Source organism: Podarcis bocagei (assembly GCF_964188305.1).
Source record: "Podarcis bocagei genome assembly, chromosome: 8".
NCBI lineage: Eukaryota > Metazoa > Chordata > Lepidosauria > Squamata > Lacertidae > Podarcis > Podarcis bocagei.
The window spans coordinates 1,122,623-1,141,066 of NC_138133.1; the positions used below are offsets into that span (position 1 = coordinate 1,122,623).

The 18,444-nt window shown below is 41.6% G+C and overlaps 1 protein-coding gene across 4 annotated transcripts; it reads left to right on the forward strand.

Moving 5' to 3' along the window:
• The first annotated feature begins 90 nt into the window (after nucleotides 1-90).
• On the forward strand, nucleotides 91-17,829 carry WBP4 (WW domain binding protein 4). Of its 4 annotated transcripts, none has more exons than XM_081206008.1 (10): nucleotides 91-230; nucleotides 3,370-3,442; nucleotides 5,946-6,008; nucleotides 6,091-6,214; nucleotides 6,714-6,875; nucleotides 7,364-7,419; nucleotides 9,273-9,339; nucleotides 10,448-10,566; nucleotides 11,680-11,885; nucleotides 15,369-17,829. In XM_081206008.1, coding segments are annotated over exons 1-10 (1,080 nt in total). In that variant the 5' UTR covers nucleotides 91-228; the 3' UTR covers nucleotides 15,577-17,829. The 4 variants fall into 4 exon arrangements, with proteins under 4 accessions (XP_081062134.1, XP_081062133.1, XP_081062136.1 ...); XM_081206007.1 differs by having other exon boundaries at nucleotides 92-230; nucleotides 10,403-10,566; nucleotides 15,369-15,823; XM_081206010.1 differs by lacking the exon at nucleotides 91-230 and having other exon boundaries at nucleotides 3,383-3,482; nucleotides 10,403-10,566; nucleotides 15,369-15,823.
• Nucleotides 17,830-18,444: the final 615 nt, after the last annotated feature.

The following is an 18,444-nucleotide window of genomic DNA, read 5'->3' on the forward strand; positions in this document are numbered from 1 at the left end:
GCGCAACTCGCCGCGGCTCTGGCGCGCCCCTCCCCTGCCCGCCCGCCCGACGGGAGGCTCCTCCTCCGCCTCTCCGAGGAAGCGGGCGGGCGAACGCGCGGCTCGGATTGAGCCTGTGCGGCTGCCGTCCGTCGCGTCGCCTCTGCGGGGGAGAGAAAGGCGCTGCTGCTCGGCTCCCTCCGCTCCTCAGGAAACAGACCCGGCGGCGGCGGCGCCTCGGCGAGAGAGATGTAAGCGCTCCCGGGAAGGGAGGAAAGCGGGAGGGGTGGGTGGGCCTGGCTCCTTCCCTCCCTCCCTCCCTCCGCCCCGCGAGGGAGCCTTTCACACGTCTCTCCGCCCCGCTCCCGGTTGCTCGTCAGGAGCCCGTCTCGCGGGGGGGGGGGCATCACGCGCGGGCCTACACGCGTCCCGGGAGCCCCCAGTATCGCACGCCCGTGTTTCGTTATCTGGCCAAAGGGGCGGGGAAACGGGTCAGAAAACTCCCATACAGGGATAAGGAGGAGAAGGATATTAATAATAATTAATAGGTCCTCTATATTCAAACCAATCAGAAATTACAAAGTGATGCACAAGTTTTTGACCTCATTTAAGAAGGAGAGGAGAAAAAAAAGATGTTCATAGTTTGTAAGACCAGAGATGAAATGGAGGAGAGATGGGTCATTCCGCATCAAATCAACGCAGAAAACAAGGGTTTCGCCGCCCTCTCAGATTTTGATGAAACTTGCTGTACACCCTTCCCTTATGGTTGAAAGAACTCTATCTCAAACAGTTTTAATTTTATAGCACTTCAAAGTTTCGTGAAATCTGTGTTTCAGTCCCTCAAGATCCTGGCCTTGTGTGCATTTTATTTCCCCCCCCCCTCCATAACCAATGATCAGATCTCTTTGAAATTTTACATAGCGATCAATAACATGATGAGGATTTCAGGAAAAAATACACCAGCACTCAAAAGATTTTATAAATGCCTAAAAAAATGTATAAATGTAGATTTTTGGTAGAAAAACTAGGTTTAGAAAAGCTGAATTTTCAGCATTAGGGCACAATGCAATCAATAGTTTTTGATGGTAAAAATTATTGCAGAGACATGCTCTTTCTCAACAAAGACTAAAATTTATGGGTCTCTTATGTCTTATGACAAAATTTTACATTTTTGGGACATCGTGGGGGGGGGAATGACTACTGGGTACAACTTTCCTACAATCAATAGCTGTAAAATAAATAAAAAAGAAACAAAGTTGTTCATCTTAAAATCTAAAATAATATTGGTTATTACAGGGTTGTTGTTTTCAAAAGTGCAGACATATTTTCTTTTTGGGGGTATTAAAACTATGAAAATTCGCTATATCGTGAAATCACCCTAAAAAAAATATATCTGTCAGAAACTTTAAATGCTGACAAAAGAAAGTCTCTCAAAAGTCCAAAGTTAAACTGTTACTAAATCTGCATAGCTGTGAATGCCACTCTACTTCCCATTCACAAAAAATCCCCTTGCAGAGCCTGTCCGCAGAAATCAGAAGTTGACTTCCTTTTTTGCTTCCGTTTCACCAAATCAGTTAATTTACGCCTAATTCCTTTTAAAAAAACTTTATTTGGCTTTTACCTCTAATTGGAAGATCCGCTGCTTGTGTTGGCGGTGTGTGGCTTCGGCAGTAGAGTGCGGTAGAGCCATGAGCGAACTCAAGCCTCTTTCCCCCGCGCAAAAATGGCAGCCTGGAGGCTCAGGAGGGTGAGTTCCCACACTCTGCTGGACCCCTAGGACCCCCACTCCTCCATGGGGTGGGGGTGGGGGGCACCTAGCCCTGGCGCTCACCCCCAAAGCTCTATCTGCCAGAACTGTGCCGTCCCTTAAGCGGACGACACGGAGCACGCTGCCATTACCTCCACAGCGAACCAGAAGTCCTATCCTGCCCAATTCTTAAGTTTCCTGTGTGGACTTGGGCCCATCACTGTTTTTCAGTCTCATAGTTATTGTGGGAATAAATTGCATCTTTTTAGATGTTATTTACATGTATAAAAGTACTACCGTAATACACATACTGTATTTTTCACTCCATAAGACGCACTAAAAAGTAAGGGGAAATGCCTGTGCATCTTATGGAGCGAATGTGTGGTCCCTGGAGCCAAATTGCCGGAATGCGGCATTCTCCTGGGCTGCTCTTTGGGAGTGAGCTTTTCTGCCCCTAAAGCCCAGGAAAGGTGTGGGAGCAGCAGGCAGGCTGTGCACCGTTGCCCCGCGCTCCTGGGTTGCTCTTTGGGGGGGGGGCAGCAAATTGCCGTCTCTCAGTGCCTCCTAATTGAACTGCAAAGGCTTGATTGCCTAACTGGATTCTGAGCTCCATTTGAAGTTTAAAAATATTAAGTTTGGGGATTTCTTCAAGTAGCAGTTTTGCGGAAATAGTCATCAATACATGCAAAGCATCTCCACAAACCAGTAATAGTGAGCTCAGCTAAAACCGAGCAGGCATCTGGCTCAGGAACAGTTTAAACTGCACAACTATAACCGGACATCCTGTGTGTTTGTGTGTGGACCATGTTCCTAGCAGCTAATCTTTATTGCTGAAAAGAGGCACTGATATTCCACTCCAAATCTATAATTCATTAAAAAAATTCTTACAAGCACAGTCCACCTATACCAAACCAAAAACATTGTGTTCTCTTGGTATTGAATGGAAGCTATTTATCTGCCCTCTTTTCCTCCTCTGTTCTTTGCTCAATCACTCCATTTCCCACTCTTTGAATCTTCCTTTCAAAACAACTATGCCTGTTTTGAGAAAACTTCACAGATTTAGGAACTGGAGCGCAATCATTTGATGTCTTTGCTGTTTCTCCATACTCCAAGCCCTTCTCATTTGCACAGCCCTGGTTTCTCTCCCTGACTATTACCATTCTTGATTAATAACAGTAAAATGCTCAAATTTTAGTTTATGTGACCGCTGCCAATACTGACTTCCCAGTGATAGCAGCTACATTGTAATGGAATGTCTATCCTTTTTCCATTAACTTCATTATGTATCGTGGCTCGCTTTAAAGCAGCAAAGCGGACAGGAGCCGCCCGCTTTGCTGTTTTCAATAGTTTAGTACAACGTTTGAGTCAGATTTTTTTTTTCTTGTTTTCCTGCTCTAAAAACTAGGTACGTCTTATGGCGCAAAAATATGGCACTTAGTATGTTCTAAGAGCCTTCATTGTTCTTCACTGAGATTCTCTGAAGCACTCCTGTGTTTCAGAAAACAAAGAAATGGTTGGTATCGCACATTAGGAAAAGTAGATTTTTGGCATTGGGACAAATAACTCAGTGAGAAGGTTGGGATTCAGTTTGAGTTGCTTACTCTTGCAAAATGGCTTTTAATTTCCACATTTTTCTTTTCTAGGGCCGATTACTGGAAATCTCAGCCCAAGAAATTCTGTGATTATTGCAAGTGCTGGATAGCGGACAACAAGCCTGTATGATGATCTACCTTCTGTACTCTTAAGTGAAACTGAAGTACAAAAAATGAATTATATATTAATTTTCAACAGGTCAATCTAGACTTGGAAGTTTGTATTATGAGGAGTGGTCACCTGAGTGCTGAGTCTGAGCGAACCCCAGGTATATCTGAGATCCAGATATACTGCTTCCTTAGAGGTTGTGCAACAGCTACTGATACTGTCCTGATCTTTATTGGGACCAGCTGTCATGAGTGCTCCAATAGCTGCAACAGTAGTTCTATTCAGGCATTGTTCCTGAATGAGAACAACCCACATGCGTAGGAGGCATGGGACCACCCCCCCCCCCGTTCTGTTCACTCAGTCCCTGACCTTCCCAGGTTAAATGTGGAAGGTATGAAAGGGGCTAGAAGCCTCTACATGATGGGGGAACCTGCTTTATCAGGGGGCTGGATCATGCAGAGCCTTCCACTCACATTTAAGTGAGCACAGGTAAAAACTCCTCAGACGTCCCCTGCTAATTACAGAAAGGTTGGCGACTGATTGGGTCAGCTGGGTATGCAGGGGACAATTTTGTCCCCATGCTTCCTACCTGTGTTCCTGAGCAGGGTTAATATTGATGGTAGTTGCATGTCATGTGAGCTGTGAAGTCTCAAGATCTCAGGTTGGTGGAGGGCACTCCTTGCAATATTTCTGTTTGTTACTACAATATTGATGAATTCTCTTTGATCATTCTTCTTATAAGTCCCTACACCCTTATTTTAACAAAGCAAATTCCTAGCTTTCGCGGCTTTAAAGATATACTTGAAAAAATGTGGACAATGGCTGGTGAAATCTTACAAGCAAGAATATAACTCTGCAAAATTTTGAACAGTCTGCTTACCTATTTCCATGGCTGACACAATCAGAATAAATTATGCAAATAAACCAATGCATACAAACTTAATTTTCATGGTATGTTTTGACTGACTTTGTGCAAAATCTGGATTACTTTGGCAGTTCTTTGTGGCACAAAGTATAAACTTACGGCAATAACAAAATCTTGTAAGCAAAAAGTGTCAGCTGCGTTCCTGTATGGCCTTCTGTCCCCCCCCCCCTTCAAAACATCATTGTAATCCTCTCTAAAGTTGTTCTTAAGCAACTTCTTGCATTTCTGTCTCAACAAAGGAAGACCAGCCTCTTTCTCTCCCTTAGCATGACTTTCTCCAAACCTATTCCTACTTCACAATCTGTAACCCTGTTACCTAAATTAGAAGCTTCAGTTTCTTCTTCTGCTACCCCTGCTTTTCCTGTGGCTAAACCCCACATCCCATTCCAAAGCTTACAAAGAACTGTGTGAACAAAGAAAAACATTTTAACTTGGTAAGATGTTCAGCTGCATCATTCTGGCAAGTGGTGAGAACTTTACCACACTTCAGCTGGTTGGAAATAAAATAAGTAGCAAAGCAATCCTAGGAGGAGAGGGTGCAGGGATTTTTTATTCATTCCCTTTGCTGTGCTCCAGAATTGGGCCCCTTGGAAGATGTGTGGCTACGGTGCCAGAAACACCCTCTTCTGAGACTTTCTGCTGATTGCTGGCAGTGAGAGCCCCCCCCCCATGAAGCCCCTTTCTATTGGTAGAGGCTGGCAGAGAAAAGCCTGCACACCATTCCAATAGTGCCCCTTGCAGGTCATCAACATTGGGGAAGTCAGTAGTGTTGTGCACTAAATTGCCAGTTGGTAAAATATGTACTGACCAATGTGACTATATTGTATTTCACAAGCACTACTGTCCTGTGTGCTCCATCTGTTCCCTTAGAGATTATGTGGGGTGGCAACAGTGCTTCAGGCTGGTATTCTTCATTGCTGCTGTTACTAAGTATTATAAGCCTGAAATATATTTAAAATAAATTAACATTTCAGGAATCCTTGTGATTGAAAGAAAAGGAAACTTGTTTTCATCCTTCCTATTGTGTGTTTCTTTTATATTTATCTTTGTAGCCTGAACTTCTGAGCATTTCACTGAGGCAAGCCTGTATTAGTATGCAGTATTATTATTTTGAGATTTCTTATTTATTTAAGATATTTTAGCCAGCTTCTGTTAACAAATAATTTAAACAAGAAAATGATAAAAACAGCAGATTGAAACAGAAGCAGAATAAAAAACAAGACATAGTAGCATAAAACTTCCTGAGCACTGCCACAAAATCCAGCTAAAATGCCTGAGAGGGAAAAGAAAAGGTGTCTGGAACTTAAAAGCAAAGGTACCAAGCAAGGCTTCCTGGCAGGTGCATCTGTCCTGCTAGGGCAAGCAGGCAACACATAGAGCTGTGCCTTTGATGAACTCTTGAACAGGTTCATATAGAGCACAGTGGTCACTAAGGTACCCCAGCCCCATGTCGTTAAACTTCTGGTTGGAACTCTAGGTTACTGGTAGGTTGGCTTCCTTTTGTTTTAATATGTCACCTGTGTTCAGTCTCATTTGTGCTCCTGCCAGTTCACATTTCTGTGTATTTTAATTCTGTCTCATTTCCTTTTAAAGAGTATTGACTTTCATGAACGAGGAAAAAACCATAAGGAAAATGTGGCTAAAAAGATTAGTGAGGTAATACAATATATTAAACCTTGTTTAAACTAATCACATTATATTAAATTCCATTGGAACTCATTATTTTTTTCAATTGCAGATTAAAAAGAAAAGTTTGGAAAAGGCAAAAGAAGAAGAAAAAATGTCAAAGGAATTTGCAGCCATGGAGGAAGCTGCAATGAAGGCTTATCAGGAGGATTTGAAAAGAATTGGTGCTACGACAGGTAGGGTCTGACGCTGCCAAAGAGATGAACAAGCTCCTGCTTAATATGTTCTGTCACTCACTTTTCCCATAGCTGTAGTTGCTTCCTCTTTCCCTCCTTAAAAAAACAGCAGATATAAATCCCAGCAATTCATTTCTACATCATGTCCAGGTGAGCTTCTCTTGTTATAATCCATATCAGAGAAGGTTACGCTCGGCCAGCTTCTGTTCAGTGAATTATCCGATAGAGGAGTCAGCAAGATGGATTCCCACTCCCTGTCACTCAAGCCCCTCTCCTTCACTGAACCTTTCGGCTCAGCAGGGAAGGGGAGCTGGCTTAACAAGTGTGTGAGTGATCTATATCCAGTCTCTTTAATCCAGGGGGATGATAGCGGGTGTAGCTCTCCCAAACCCCCAAAATATATCCTTGGTCTTCGCTCATGAAGGGAGCATCCACAGCAACCCAGAAGTCCCTGGAAGTTTTGATGTTTGTTTTTTAAAACTGGAACTTGATGTTTCAGAATCTTTAGGTCAGAGCTCAGCACCAAAAAAGCACGAGGAAAAGAAAGAAAAGAGAAAGAGAGCGAGAGAGACCACAGAAACATCATCAGATGAAACAAAGGAATGGGTGCGAGGATTTTCTCCAGAAGGCTATATGTATTACTACAACACTATATCAGGAGGTAAACCTGTAACAAGGAATGTGGATTTAAGCATCCACATATCTTGCAACGGCTCCTTTCCAATTACCTCACCACCCGCTTGTACCTATGACATCAGAACAAAATAACCTGCTCTCACCACGCATGGAAGTTCCTTGGCTAAAAAAACCACATTTGCTGCCAACTTCTTCCTTTCTGAAGCTTTTCTCCAGTCTGCCGTCTTCAGTCCTTCAGGAGCTGTCAGTGTGACCACGTGGAGCCACCCTCCTGAGATTGGCATCACTGCCGCTTACCGGGATGGGGATGAGGCCCAGCAAGGTGGAGGCTGCGTGGACACATTGGCAGAGCCAGCTCAGTGCTCCCCACGGTGCTCCCATCACTGTGGCCATGACCCAAGCTATCATTACTTCCCATACAGATTTACTTTATGTGTCACCATCGTTTTTTCAATGTACAGACAACTGAAACCTAATATCTCTTCTTTTATTATTATCATCCCCACCCTTAAGAATCGCAGTGGGAGAAACCTGAAGAATTTCAGGACAACCTTCAAGAACTCCAAAAGGTAAATGAAAGTTGTAAAAGCAAATCCTGCTTTTGTTTTATTGTTATGCAGGTTATCTGAGCTTGAACTGGTCATTAGAATTACCAGTAGCTAAGTCCCACACCAAAGGGGAAACACCAGCTGAAGCGATGTGTCCCTTATTGGACCTACTCCTTTGGCAAATGCTGCACACCATAGACTGAGTCTTGGCATGACTCACATTTTCAGAACGCTTCCTGCTAAAGTTAAGTTTTAAGTATGCAAAGTTAGATTTTATTTTTATTTTTTACTTTTGTTGTTTAGTCATGTCCGACTCCTCGTGACCCCCTGGACCAGAGCACGCCAGGCACTCCTGTCTTCCACTGCCTCCCGCAGTTTGGTCAAACTCATGCTGGTAGCTTCGAGAACACTGTCCAACCATCTCATCCTCAGTCGTCCCCTTCTCCTTGTGCCCTCAGTCTTTCCCAACATCAGGGTCTTTTCTGGGAGTCTTCTCTTCTCATGAGGTGGCCAAAGTACTGGAGCCTCAGCTTCAGGATCTGTCCTTCCAGTGAGCACCCAGGCTGATTTCCTTAAGAATGGATAGGTTTGATCTTCTTGCAGTCCATGGGACTCTCAAGAGTCTCCTCCAGCACCATAATTCAAAAGCATCAATTTTTCGGCGATTAGCCTTCTTTATGGTCCTGTTCTCATTTTTTATTAGAGGTCAAAATACAATTTGTAGAGGAAAGATGTGGCAATATCTTAAAATTTACCAAGCAAGCGAGGTTATACTTACACAAGAAATTCTATGGGCTTGGGGTCCTGGCACAAGATAGTTGCATTTTAAATCAACAGGAAAGATTGATATTATACATACAAAATATGTACACATGTTTTGTGTAGCATCTAGCATTATACGAGTGGATGAGAAGAGTCCCTTTTCTCTTATTCCCTTGTAGTCCGCATTACATGTCATCCTGTGCCTTTAATCAAGTTCCAGCTATTAAGTGCAAATCAATAGAACTATTCACATGAATTAATCCATTTTCTTTCATAGTAGTCTATAACCAGCAATTTGTCATATCATCAAGTTTAATTTTCCATCTCTCCTGTGCTTATGGGTAGTCTACTTCCCCACTCCTGTAATGTCTCAGATTTTTAATTGCTATTTAATTGGAGAATTGACTGCACTCAAGTGTAGAGCAAAAATTGGTTTAGCTACAATTATCATGTTGCATGGGTATTTAGGAACAAGTTTGTAATGTGGCTTAGGGTGTGTGAGGACAGGATCCAGGAGCAAGTCTTTGACATGTTTCTCTGGTATCTTTTCCCAGGACTCAAGTCCCGCCATATATAATTGGTGGGGAGGAAAATCAGATTTTCTAAGTGATACTCCTTATACCTACCATTGTTCAATTTCTTTTTTTAATGCAGTTTCCAAGGTGTTATACAACATCATTCATTTTGCTTAGTTCTCAGGTGACCATTATTATTTATACAGTACAATCAAGAATTATAAAGAAAAAGAACAGATCCCTGTCCTAAGAATATTGCTTTCTAAAAGCTGACAGTTTGGGGAGACGAGGGTGTGGGGAAATGGGGTTTCCAAGGTAACAGAGGACTTGTTTCACTTGTGAATGGAAACAAAAAAGTTTATTAAGTCAAAGGCTTCAAAGAAAAGGTGCAAAGATGTATTTCAGGTAACTTGGCTATCTAAGAGCCATTCTGTCTCTGTCCAAATTTTGTTAGAGTGTATGGAATGTCCCCCAGATGATTTTAATGAGTTAGATATAATTGCAATATTTTCATAAGTGGAGCCTGACCTTCCTTGCCTATATCCATATGGTACATCAGTGAGACTTGGATTAATCTGGTTTATTTTTCTCTGTTAGACAGCACAGTGGATGGAAGGAACAAGTGAAGATGGTTGCACCTATTACTACAACACAGAAACAGGAGGTAAGGAAGATAAAAAAGAGATAAAACATAGGAAGGTGCCTTATCCAGAGTTAGACCATTGGTCCACCTAGTTCAGTGTTGCCTACACAGACTGGCAGCAGCTTTCCCAGATTTTTGATATAGGTCTTTCCCAAAATTCCTTTGAAATGCTGGGATTGAACTTGGGTTTCTGCCCATGCAGAGTTTTGCCAGTGTGAGACAGCCCTACACTTCTGTGAAGTCAGTAGCACAAATGGAGAACTAAATCCCAGAGGGTGGGGAGTGGGGTGGAGTTGTTACCCTGATAAGGCCCTCAGGTCCTTTCTGTAGGAACTTGTGGGCCATAGAGAAGCTGCAGCACCATTCATAAGGTGAAACGGACTGAGTCTGCCCTCTTAATGTCATGACTATTTGAGCCAATCATGTCTGAAGTGCAGTGGATGATGAACTAGGTAGAGTGGTACCTTGAGTTCCAAACGCCTCAGGTTACAAACGCTTCAGGTTAAAAACTCCACTAACCTGGAAGAGTTACCTCGAGTTGAGAACTTTGCCCCAGGATGAGAACGGAAATTGTGTGCCGGCGGCGCAGAGGCAGCAAGATGCCCCATTAGCAAAAGCATGCTTCTAGTTAAGAACAGTTTCAGGCTAAGAACAAATTAAGTTCGTAACTAGAGGTAGCACTGTAGTTCTCAGTACTGGCACACCAATTGTGGAAAGCTCTCCCCAGTGAGGTTTGCCAGGTTGCCTACTTTGTTGTCATTTTGGCACTAGGCTGGGAGTAGCTGCCAGAATTCAAAATCAGTAATTTTCAGATTTATATCTAGCTTCCTGATGACACCAAATTGCATCATCTACCTCAGACCCATATTTGTTTCTGTATGTTGAGTGTACAACTGATGCGTTGCATTAACATTGTGAAACGCAAATAACAGTTGTTTGTTTGAGTGGGGTTAAGAATGGGAATTTAACATTGTGTGATGTTTTGATTTGTTAGCCACCTTGAGTTTATTTTGAAAATAGGCTGGATATAGATTCTTTTAATACAAACTATTGTTTAAAATACATTGCTGTCTGTGTTTTCCAGTATCAACCTGGGAGAAACCTGATAATTTTGTGTCTCCTTCAAAAGAGAGTCAAAAAGAAAACCATCCTGAAGACAGCCGAGAAATAGAGTCAAAGAAAGCTGAATCAGATGCAGGGAAAGCAGGCAGGAAAAGCGAACTGCAAAAGCCAAAAAGAAATCTCTGGGTAAGTCATTTTCCTAAGTCATTTTCAGAATAAACCCACATATTTTATCAAGTCATATTAATTATTGAAGTTTGAATAAAAAGTTCATTGCCATCCAGCAGAAATGCTTGCCACTGAGGAGACCAGGCCACAGAGCCGGGGTGGGGGGTGGGGAGGGTAATGAACAGTCTCCCTGCCCATGGCAGCAGTTTCTGGCATGCCAGTTGCCAAACGTCACTATATGGACAAGGGAGATAAAAGCCCTTTGGATGAGGCAGTTATGGGGACAGGGCTCTTCTTTCAGGTGGTTTTGGGATGTGGATTGTGGTTAGAGAGGAAGCCAAAGGCAATCTTCCCCAAGGGTGAGAGACTGGTTGAAAAGAAGGGATAGGACCCCCTGTCTCTGGGTCACAGCCTTATGACAATGGGGGATGCTTAGAGGGTTTTGAGTGGGAGTAGGGCTGGAGGAAGCGGGGTATTTGGGAAATAAGGAGGAGATACCAGGGATGAAGGACCCATAAAGACATCTTGCTCACTATGTTGCACTTGGATTGCTGATTTATTTATTATAGAACTTGTTTAGGCTGCTTTTATATAAATTGTGTTGAGGCTGATGTTGTATACGTTGGTCTCACTATCAAAACACCATGCGTTGTCAGGAAATAGGTGAGTGTTTGTGTAACGAGTCAGTCTTTTCTGTTGAGTCCTATGAGGAAATTTCGAATGCATTCCTGACCACCAAATTTTGACCCCAAAGTGATGGAAAAAACCAGGAAAATCTTCTGAAACCTTGCAAAATGAAAACAGGGAAGGAAAACATGCTCTCTAGTTTGTCAGATATCCCCGCCCCCACCCACATGGTTTCTGGCAAAATGGCTGTCACAGACCAGCAAAACACAAAAAGTAAGCTTTGTTGAAGGCTGCTTGTTCAGTTACAGCACTACATGCAGGTCCGGCTGTTTGGATATATGAATCTGTGGTGTGTAACGCACAGTTTGGGTGTTAATTCCTCATGTTTGGATAAGTGAATTTCTGTATAACCATTGTTTGGTGTGTGTGGACTCTCTCTTGGTTAAAGGAAGTTGTTGGTGTTGTATTGCTCAGTAGTTTGCTGTTGGCTTTTTTTGCTTTTAGAGGAAAACAGAAAGTGATGACGAAGTAGAGGAAAAGCCTCACAGACGCAAAAAGATCACCCCTTATGGGGAATGGCAAGAAGTGAAGCAGGAAAGCAGTGATATAGAGGATGTACCAGCCGTTCGGCAGGAAACCTCTCAGGCAGCATCTCAAAGAGTCAAACCTTACGGGGAATGGGAAGAAATCACGGAAGATAAAGATCCATAGTGAGTCCCAGATGCAGCGTGGAGACCATTGATTGTATACCATTTCTTGGGAGAGTGTTAAATTCCTCTGAATTCCTGTTATTGTGATATGAACTTCAAACCAGTTTCTGACAATGTTTTGATAACGTGTAACAGAGACTTGGTTGGATGAGGCAGATGGGCCTGTTCTTGCCGCTGCTTGCCTACCAGGTTTCTCTTAACACACAACAACCCAGGACATATGGGTGGGGTACAGTTATTAGCCTGCACCAGGCATCCTACTGGGAAGACCCAGTTTTCTGAGTGCATGTTGTGGAAGTTGGGCAATAGGGGCAGTACAGGATTCCTTTTGGTGTACCGACCTCCCCACTGCACCAAGGATTCGCTGCCTGAGCTGCTTCAGGTCATGGCGGATGTTCTCCTGGAGACACCTACTTTGATTGTCCTAGGGGATTTTAACGTCCATGCCAAAACAACCTTACAAGAAAGCATGGCCTCCATGGGGCTGTCCCTGAATAAGTTTGGCCCAACCCATAGTCACGGACATGCCTTAGACCTGGTATTCACGGACATGCCTTAGACCCTGGTTAGCACAACACCAATTACATGCTCTCTTAAACAATCCAGCAGTAAAATCAGTAGCAACTAGGCCCCTGACAACCTTCGAAAACCTCCTCCTAACAACAAAGGGACACGGTAAAGTGATGGTATCCGCAATGTGCAAAATGCTACTCCAAAATCCCACGAACCCCCTGGACACAATAAAAAAACAATGGGAGGATGACATAGGCTATGAGATTAACCCCACTCAATGGACCAGAATGTGGTCTAAACAACCCTTTAAATCCATATCAGCAAAAAGGAAAGAACTTACTCTGAAACTCACCTACAGGTGGTACCTAACACCAAGAAAACTAGCGCTAATATGCCCAGGAACCTCACCAAAATGCTGGAGAGGGTACACCTCCACAGGCACATACCTCCACATGTGGTGGGAGTGCCCCAAAACCCAACTATTCTGGACAACAGCCATACAAGAAATATGTAAAATAACTAAGCAAGTATTAGAAATCACCCCAGAACTGGCCCTACTAAACATCTTCGAAGACAATAATGCCCATTTACACCACAAAGAACTCATAACCCACCTACTTTCAGCAACCAGAAACATCATAACCAGATACTGGAGAGACCTGTCAGGAGTAAGCATGGACCAATGGCACCAAATAGTATGGGAAACAGCCTTACTAGAAAAAATTACCAATAAACTGAAACTGACACAGGGACAAATAGAAGAAGATGCCTTCACCCCGGTATGGCTCCCCTTTATCACATACACAGCCCAACAAGATGACGACAAAAATCCACCAACAGAGTACAAATCAATATGGCTAACCTGATCCAAAACACCCACCCACCCCACTCACACATGAAAACAAAGATCACCACAGCCAATCACAAACAAACAACCACACCCTACATCAACCCCAGCCTCTCTCACCGCCAAAGGAAGAGAAGTGAATAGCAGAGAACCTGCACAAGCGATGCTGACACAAAACCCCACATATATTAAGTAAAATAGAAACATTGGCACCCCACCCCACTCCCACTCACCTTTCCCCCCTCCACCTCTTTCCCCCTTTTCTTCCTAATGTCTCAACAAATGAAACTGATCTGTAAAAAAATGTTACTTGGGGGAAAAAGAGAGACATTGCACATACTTTTGTAAACCAAGAAAATCTTTAATAAATATACATTTAAAAATAAATTTACATTTAATAAAAATACATTAAAAAAAACCAAACCAGTCTTGAAAGATCTACATTGGCTCCCGGTACATTTCCAAGCACAATTCTTTTAGAAGATATCTGAAGGCAGCTCTGTTTAGGGAAGTTTATATATATATATATATTATATTTTATATATCTTTTAAAAAAGATATATATATCTTTATATATATCTTTATATATATCTTTATATCTATCTATCTATCTATCTATCTATATATATATATATATATATATATATATATATATATATCTTTTTGATTGAGTTTTACATTGCAGATTTAAATTCAAACATTAAACATCAACATCATCATTTAGGATCATTAGGATCCCCCCTGAATCCTTTGACTGCCCATCTCCCTTCCATGGTTACCATTTTCAATCTTTTTCAACTGCTCCACTTATTTTCTGTTTTTCTTAAATAATCCATTTTTACGTTTATTTTTAGTGCATTACAAGCATCACTCAAATCCTGCCAAAGTTTTTAGTTGTTTACAGTATTCTCTTAAGTACAGTGTAAAATTTTCCTACTCCTTCTTAAAGTTCTTCTCTTCCTGGTTTCTGATCTTCCCAGTCATTTTTGCCATTTTTGGCATCATCTTCATCAGCCATTCGTCTCTGGTCAGGCCTTTATCTTCTTTCCATCTCTGGGCCAGTAGTATCCTCGCTGCTGTCATCACATACATGAATAATCGTTTCTGCTACTTTGGTATCTCTGCACCTAAAATTCCTAATAAAAAAGCCTCTGGTTTTTCCCACAAACATTCTTTTAAACTCAACTCACTATAGATCATTTTCTAGAATGCGTTTGTTATCTTGCACGTCCACCACATGCGGTAGACCATGCCTTCCTTCTCCTAACATTTGCAACATACATTTGAAGCAATTCTATACATCTTTGCTAATTTTATAGGTGTTAAATACCACTGACACATCATTTTCATATAGTTCTCCTTCAGCACACAGCATGCTGTAAATTTTAACTTTTCCCAAAATGAAAATTGGATATTGTGCCCTGTAATGGTTCTAGGGGTTGCTCGTGCGTAAGCCGGTGCAAACACCTGGCTGGGTTGCCTGAGTGAACCTTTTCTGTCCGGACAGCCAATCTCCCGTGGCTGTCTCAATCGCTGGCAGAATCCGTCAGTGGGCGTTTCTTAAACTTCTTCCAGCAAAGAAGCTCTTTGACGCCTAGTCTCCTCCTACTCTCTCTGTGCGAAAGCCTTCTGCGCAAGGAGGGCGTAGGCAGCAGAGGACCTCTACTCTCCCCGCTGGTCCCCGGCAAGGAGTCATGGGACCGCCTCGTCGCTTCCCCCATCTGCCCCCCTTCTCCACTGGTGCTACGCTGATTGTCTTCCCCAGAAGATGGGCTGCCTCTCCCACTCCCGGGACGCACCGACCCCTCTCGCTCTCCAGGCTTCACCCCATAGGACGCACACACATTTCCCCTTCATTTTTGGAGGGGGGAAAATGCGTCCTATAGGGTGAAAAATACGGTACGTTTTCCATTTTACGTATGCAATTAACACTAGTCTGATTATATTGTTCTTTTATGTTGCCTATTTGATTCAAGGTTAAGCAGTATTTTTGCTTGATGAGTTTTTGTTGTCAGCTTTTGTGTTTGAATTCCCTTACCGATGTCACGTGATTTTGGTTTGATATATTAGTGGAACTTGCATTTGTTTAATGCTTCTTTTTGTTTTGTTTTGTTTTATCTTAGTGAAAAAGTAGACTTGGAGCTTCCCAACATGGAAAGTGACTCTCTGCCAGCCCCAGTTCTGGAAGCCCCAGAGGATGCCAAAGTGATATTTAAAGAAAAAACTGTCACTTCTCTTGGAGACACAACAGAGGGAATACCAGTTTTCAAAAAGCGAAAATTTGAAAATGGAAAATCTAGAAACATACGACAGAGACTGAATGATCACTAACAGACTAACTATACTGCAGTGGGGTGTGTTTTTTCGCGGAAGAGAGAAGAGGGGGAAGAAAACAAAATATTTTAAACTATTTCTTTGACGGAAATGGTTGGAAATTAGAAGCTTTTAATTCTTCCAAGTTTATTGGGTGTAAATTGTATTATACTACTTGTTTTTGAAATGGTACTAATTTTGTTTGCTAAACAAAGTTTTTTTCCCCTTTATGCAGTCATCTAAATATATTTTTTTACATACCTCATCATCTGAATTTGTGTTTCTTGTCTTACCATCAGTATGTGGTAATAATGAGTCATTTTCTAAGGGAAATGGGAGTTTAGCTGCTCCATTGCTTATGTTCTATTCCTTTGGTGGGTTATCATCAGTGAATAGCAGAGGGGATCCAATTTCATGGTGGTTGCTTTCCAAAATAGTATTGTAATTTATATGGTAGTTTGTCATAATATTAAGTATTGACGAACGGTGACAGAAGAGCACCTCCCCTTTGGTTTTTAAAGTTAAACAGTGAATATCTAACTACAGCTTTTAAATTTCTGGAGAGTTTTGAAATGTGATGCAGCAATTAGCATCAAACCTTTCTCTCATTTACCTTAACAGAAAGTAGTAGAATACACAACAATTTACCATTCAAAGCCTAGGTAAGATCTCAATGTGATATTTCAGCCCCATGTTATGGACAACAATCTTACCTTTTTTTTCCCTTCCAAATATTTCTGCTTTTCTTCTTGCTACTTTTTTGTGCTTTTGTGATGGTAGCTTGTATATTCCTCCATCTTTTTTACATTTTTATTGGGTTTTTTAACATACCATTTCCAACAATCATATAACATAACTTCTTATCTTATACAATATTTTAGACTGTCAACGCCTCTGATGATTTTTCGTTCTTTATCACTTATTCTGCATTTCTTAATTTCTCTATTACTCTTAATTATCATTAACTAACAATTCTTCTCATAGTCTTTCTTGCAATATTTCAAATAGTCCTCCTTGCAAAACTTCTTATAATCCTATTAGCGTGATCTGTTCATTACCATTACTTTTCAAATAGTTCATATATTTACTCCAGTCTTCTAAGAAACTCTGGTCCCGCAGGTTTCGAATCCTTCCTGTTAATTTATGTGATTCTGCATAGTCCATCAATTTTGTCTGCCATTCTTCTTTCATTGGTAATTCTTGCTCGCTTGTATATTCCTTAGATTTCATTGTTTTTCTTTGGCAGGCTTTGGATGAGGGAAAGGAATGTTTTATAGATAGGATAAATAAACAAGGGCAGGTCTCTTGCTGCGCTGCGGCGGAGTCCGCGGGACCTTGGTCTCTCCCTGTCTGGTCTGTGCAGTGGCAGAATGGTGGCCTGGGCTGCGTGTACTTGTGGCCCAAAAACCTGAGCCTGGGACACGAAGGTAACCTGAACTCTCTGGCCTGCATAGTTTTGCAAATTACGTAAACATATATTTGTTTTGCATGGTTGTTATTCTACAGCTTGTCATCAGGGGAGGCACAAACAGCTTTGCAGATTCTATTCCTGGGACTTCCCTGGACATTGTCTACTCTGCAGGCGATCTTCACTGCTTTGCTGGTTTTTGTTTTCTTTCTTCACTATAGATACAGTTACTAATGAAGGCTGAAGGGGACCAAATCTGCGAGAAACTTGAAAAGAGGGAACAGAAAAGCATTGGGTGTAATCCATGTTACGGTGCCAAATTACTTTTGCTTTTTGGGCCCCTCTTCTACTTGCTATGTTACCTGTAGAAGCTGGTTTTCACCAAAGAAGGGAGTATATGCACTTCTTTTAAACTTATTTCTTCCTTCCGTGTCTAAAATAATGAGTTACAGTGCAATCCTATGCCTATTTTTTTAAAAAAAATTAAATTTGCGTTAAAAAAAAGTTTTTAGCTGTTTCTATTTTAGTTGTAACTGATCTTGAGTCTTGTCAGGAAAAAGGCCAGATAGAAATAAATATAATGATGGTGATGTTTTGGCAGAACTTCCATTGAATTCAGTCAGGGCTATTCCAAAGGAACTATACATAGGACTGCCTTAGTTTCTCAGGTACTAAATAGCTTTATTTCAGACAAGTTTTAAAATGCATGCTTGAGATATGCTAAATACTGCAAAATAATGGTATTTTTAAAAAGTACACTGTACCATGGCATGAAGCATAGAAACTTATGGTAACATGTTTGTCTGCTTTAAGTGAGAAAAGGCTAACTAAATCTAATAAAAGTACCAGCATTTATTTTTGGACATGCCAAGTTAATTTGTTCTGTATGTGTTACTCCATTTGTTCTAATGGTTCCATTAACTGCCTTTTTCTGATTAGCCCAGGTAAACTTCACATCTTAAATTCAGATGTGTTTACATGTTGGAAAGCAAGCTATTTTTAAAATTTGCCTTGTAACTTACCTAATTTTATATATGAACTGTTTTGAACTATCCTGCTGTGATCAGAGGCTCAGGTTCAAACCATCTGTCAACTTCCTCTCTTGAGAGGCTTTTCTCTCCATTTTCTTTTTAATGCTAACCTCAGTTTACTGTGACCTTTGAAATCTGAAAACTGTGGTTGTAATCAGATACTATGGGTAACTGGTTCTGCTTTGAAGGTCACAGCTAATGTCATAGCAAGCTATGGTTAGCCCTAAATAGGAAACACGAGGGAGGCCATGCATATTTTAGAGCTCTGTATAACTTGAATTTCTTGCTCTCTCGGTATTGACTATGCAACCCTCCAGCTCTAATTACTGTGGTACAGAAAGAAGCAGTGGGGTGAAGTAATTGGGGCAGGAGAAAGGAGTTTTGTGTTCCACACTGTTGCTGGTAAAGGGTCACAAAGTAAATAATTGCACTCTTCTGACTTTTCTT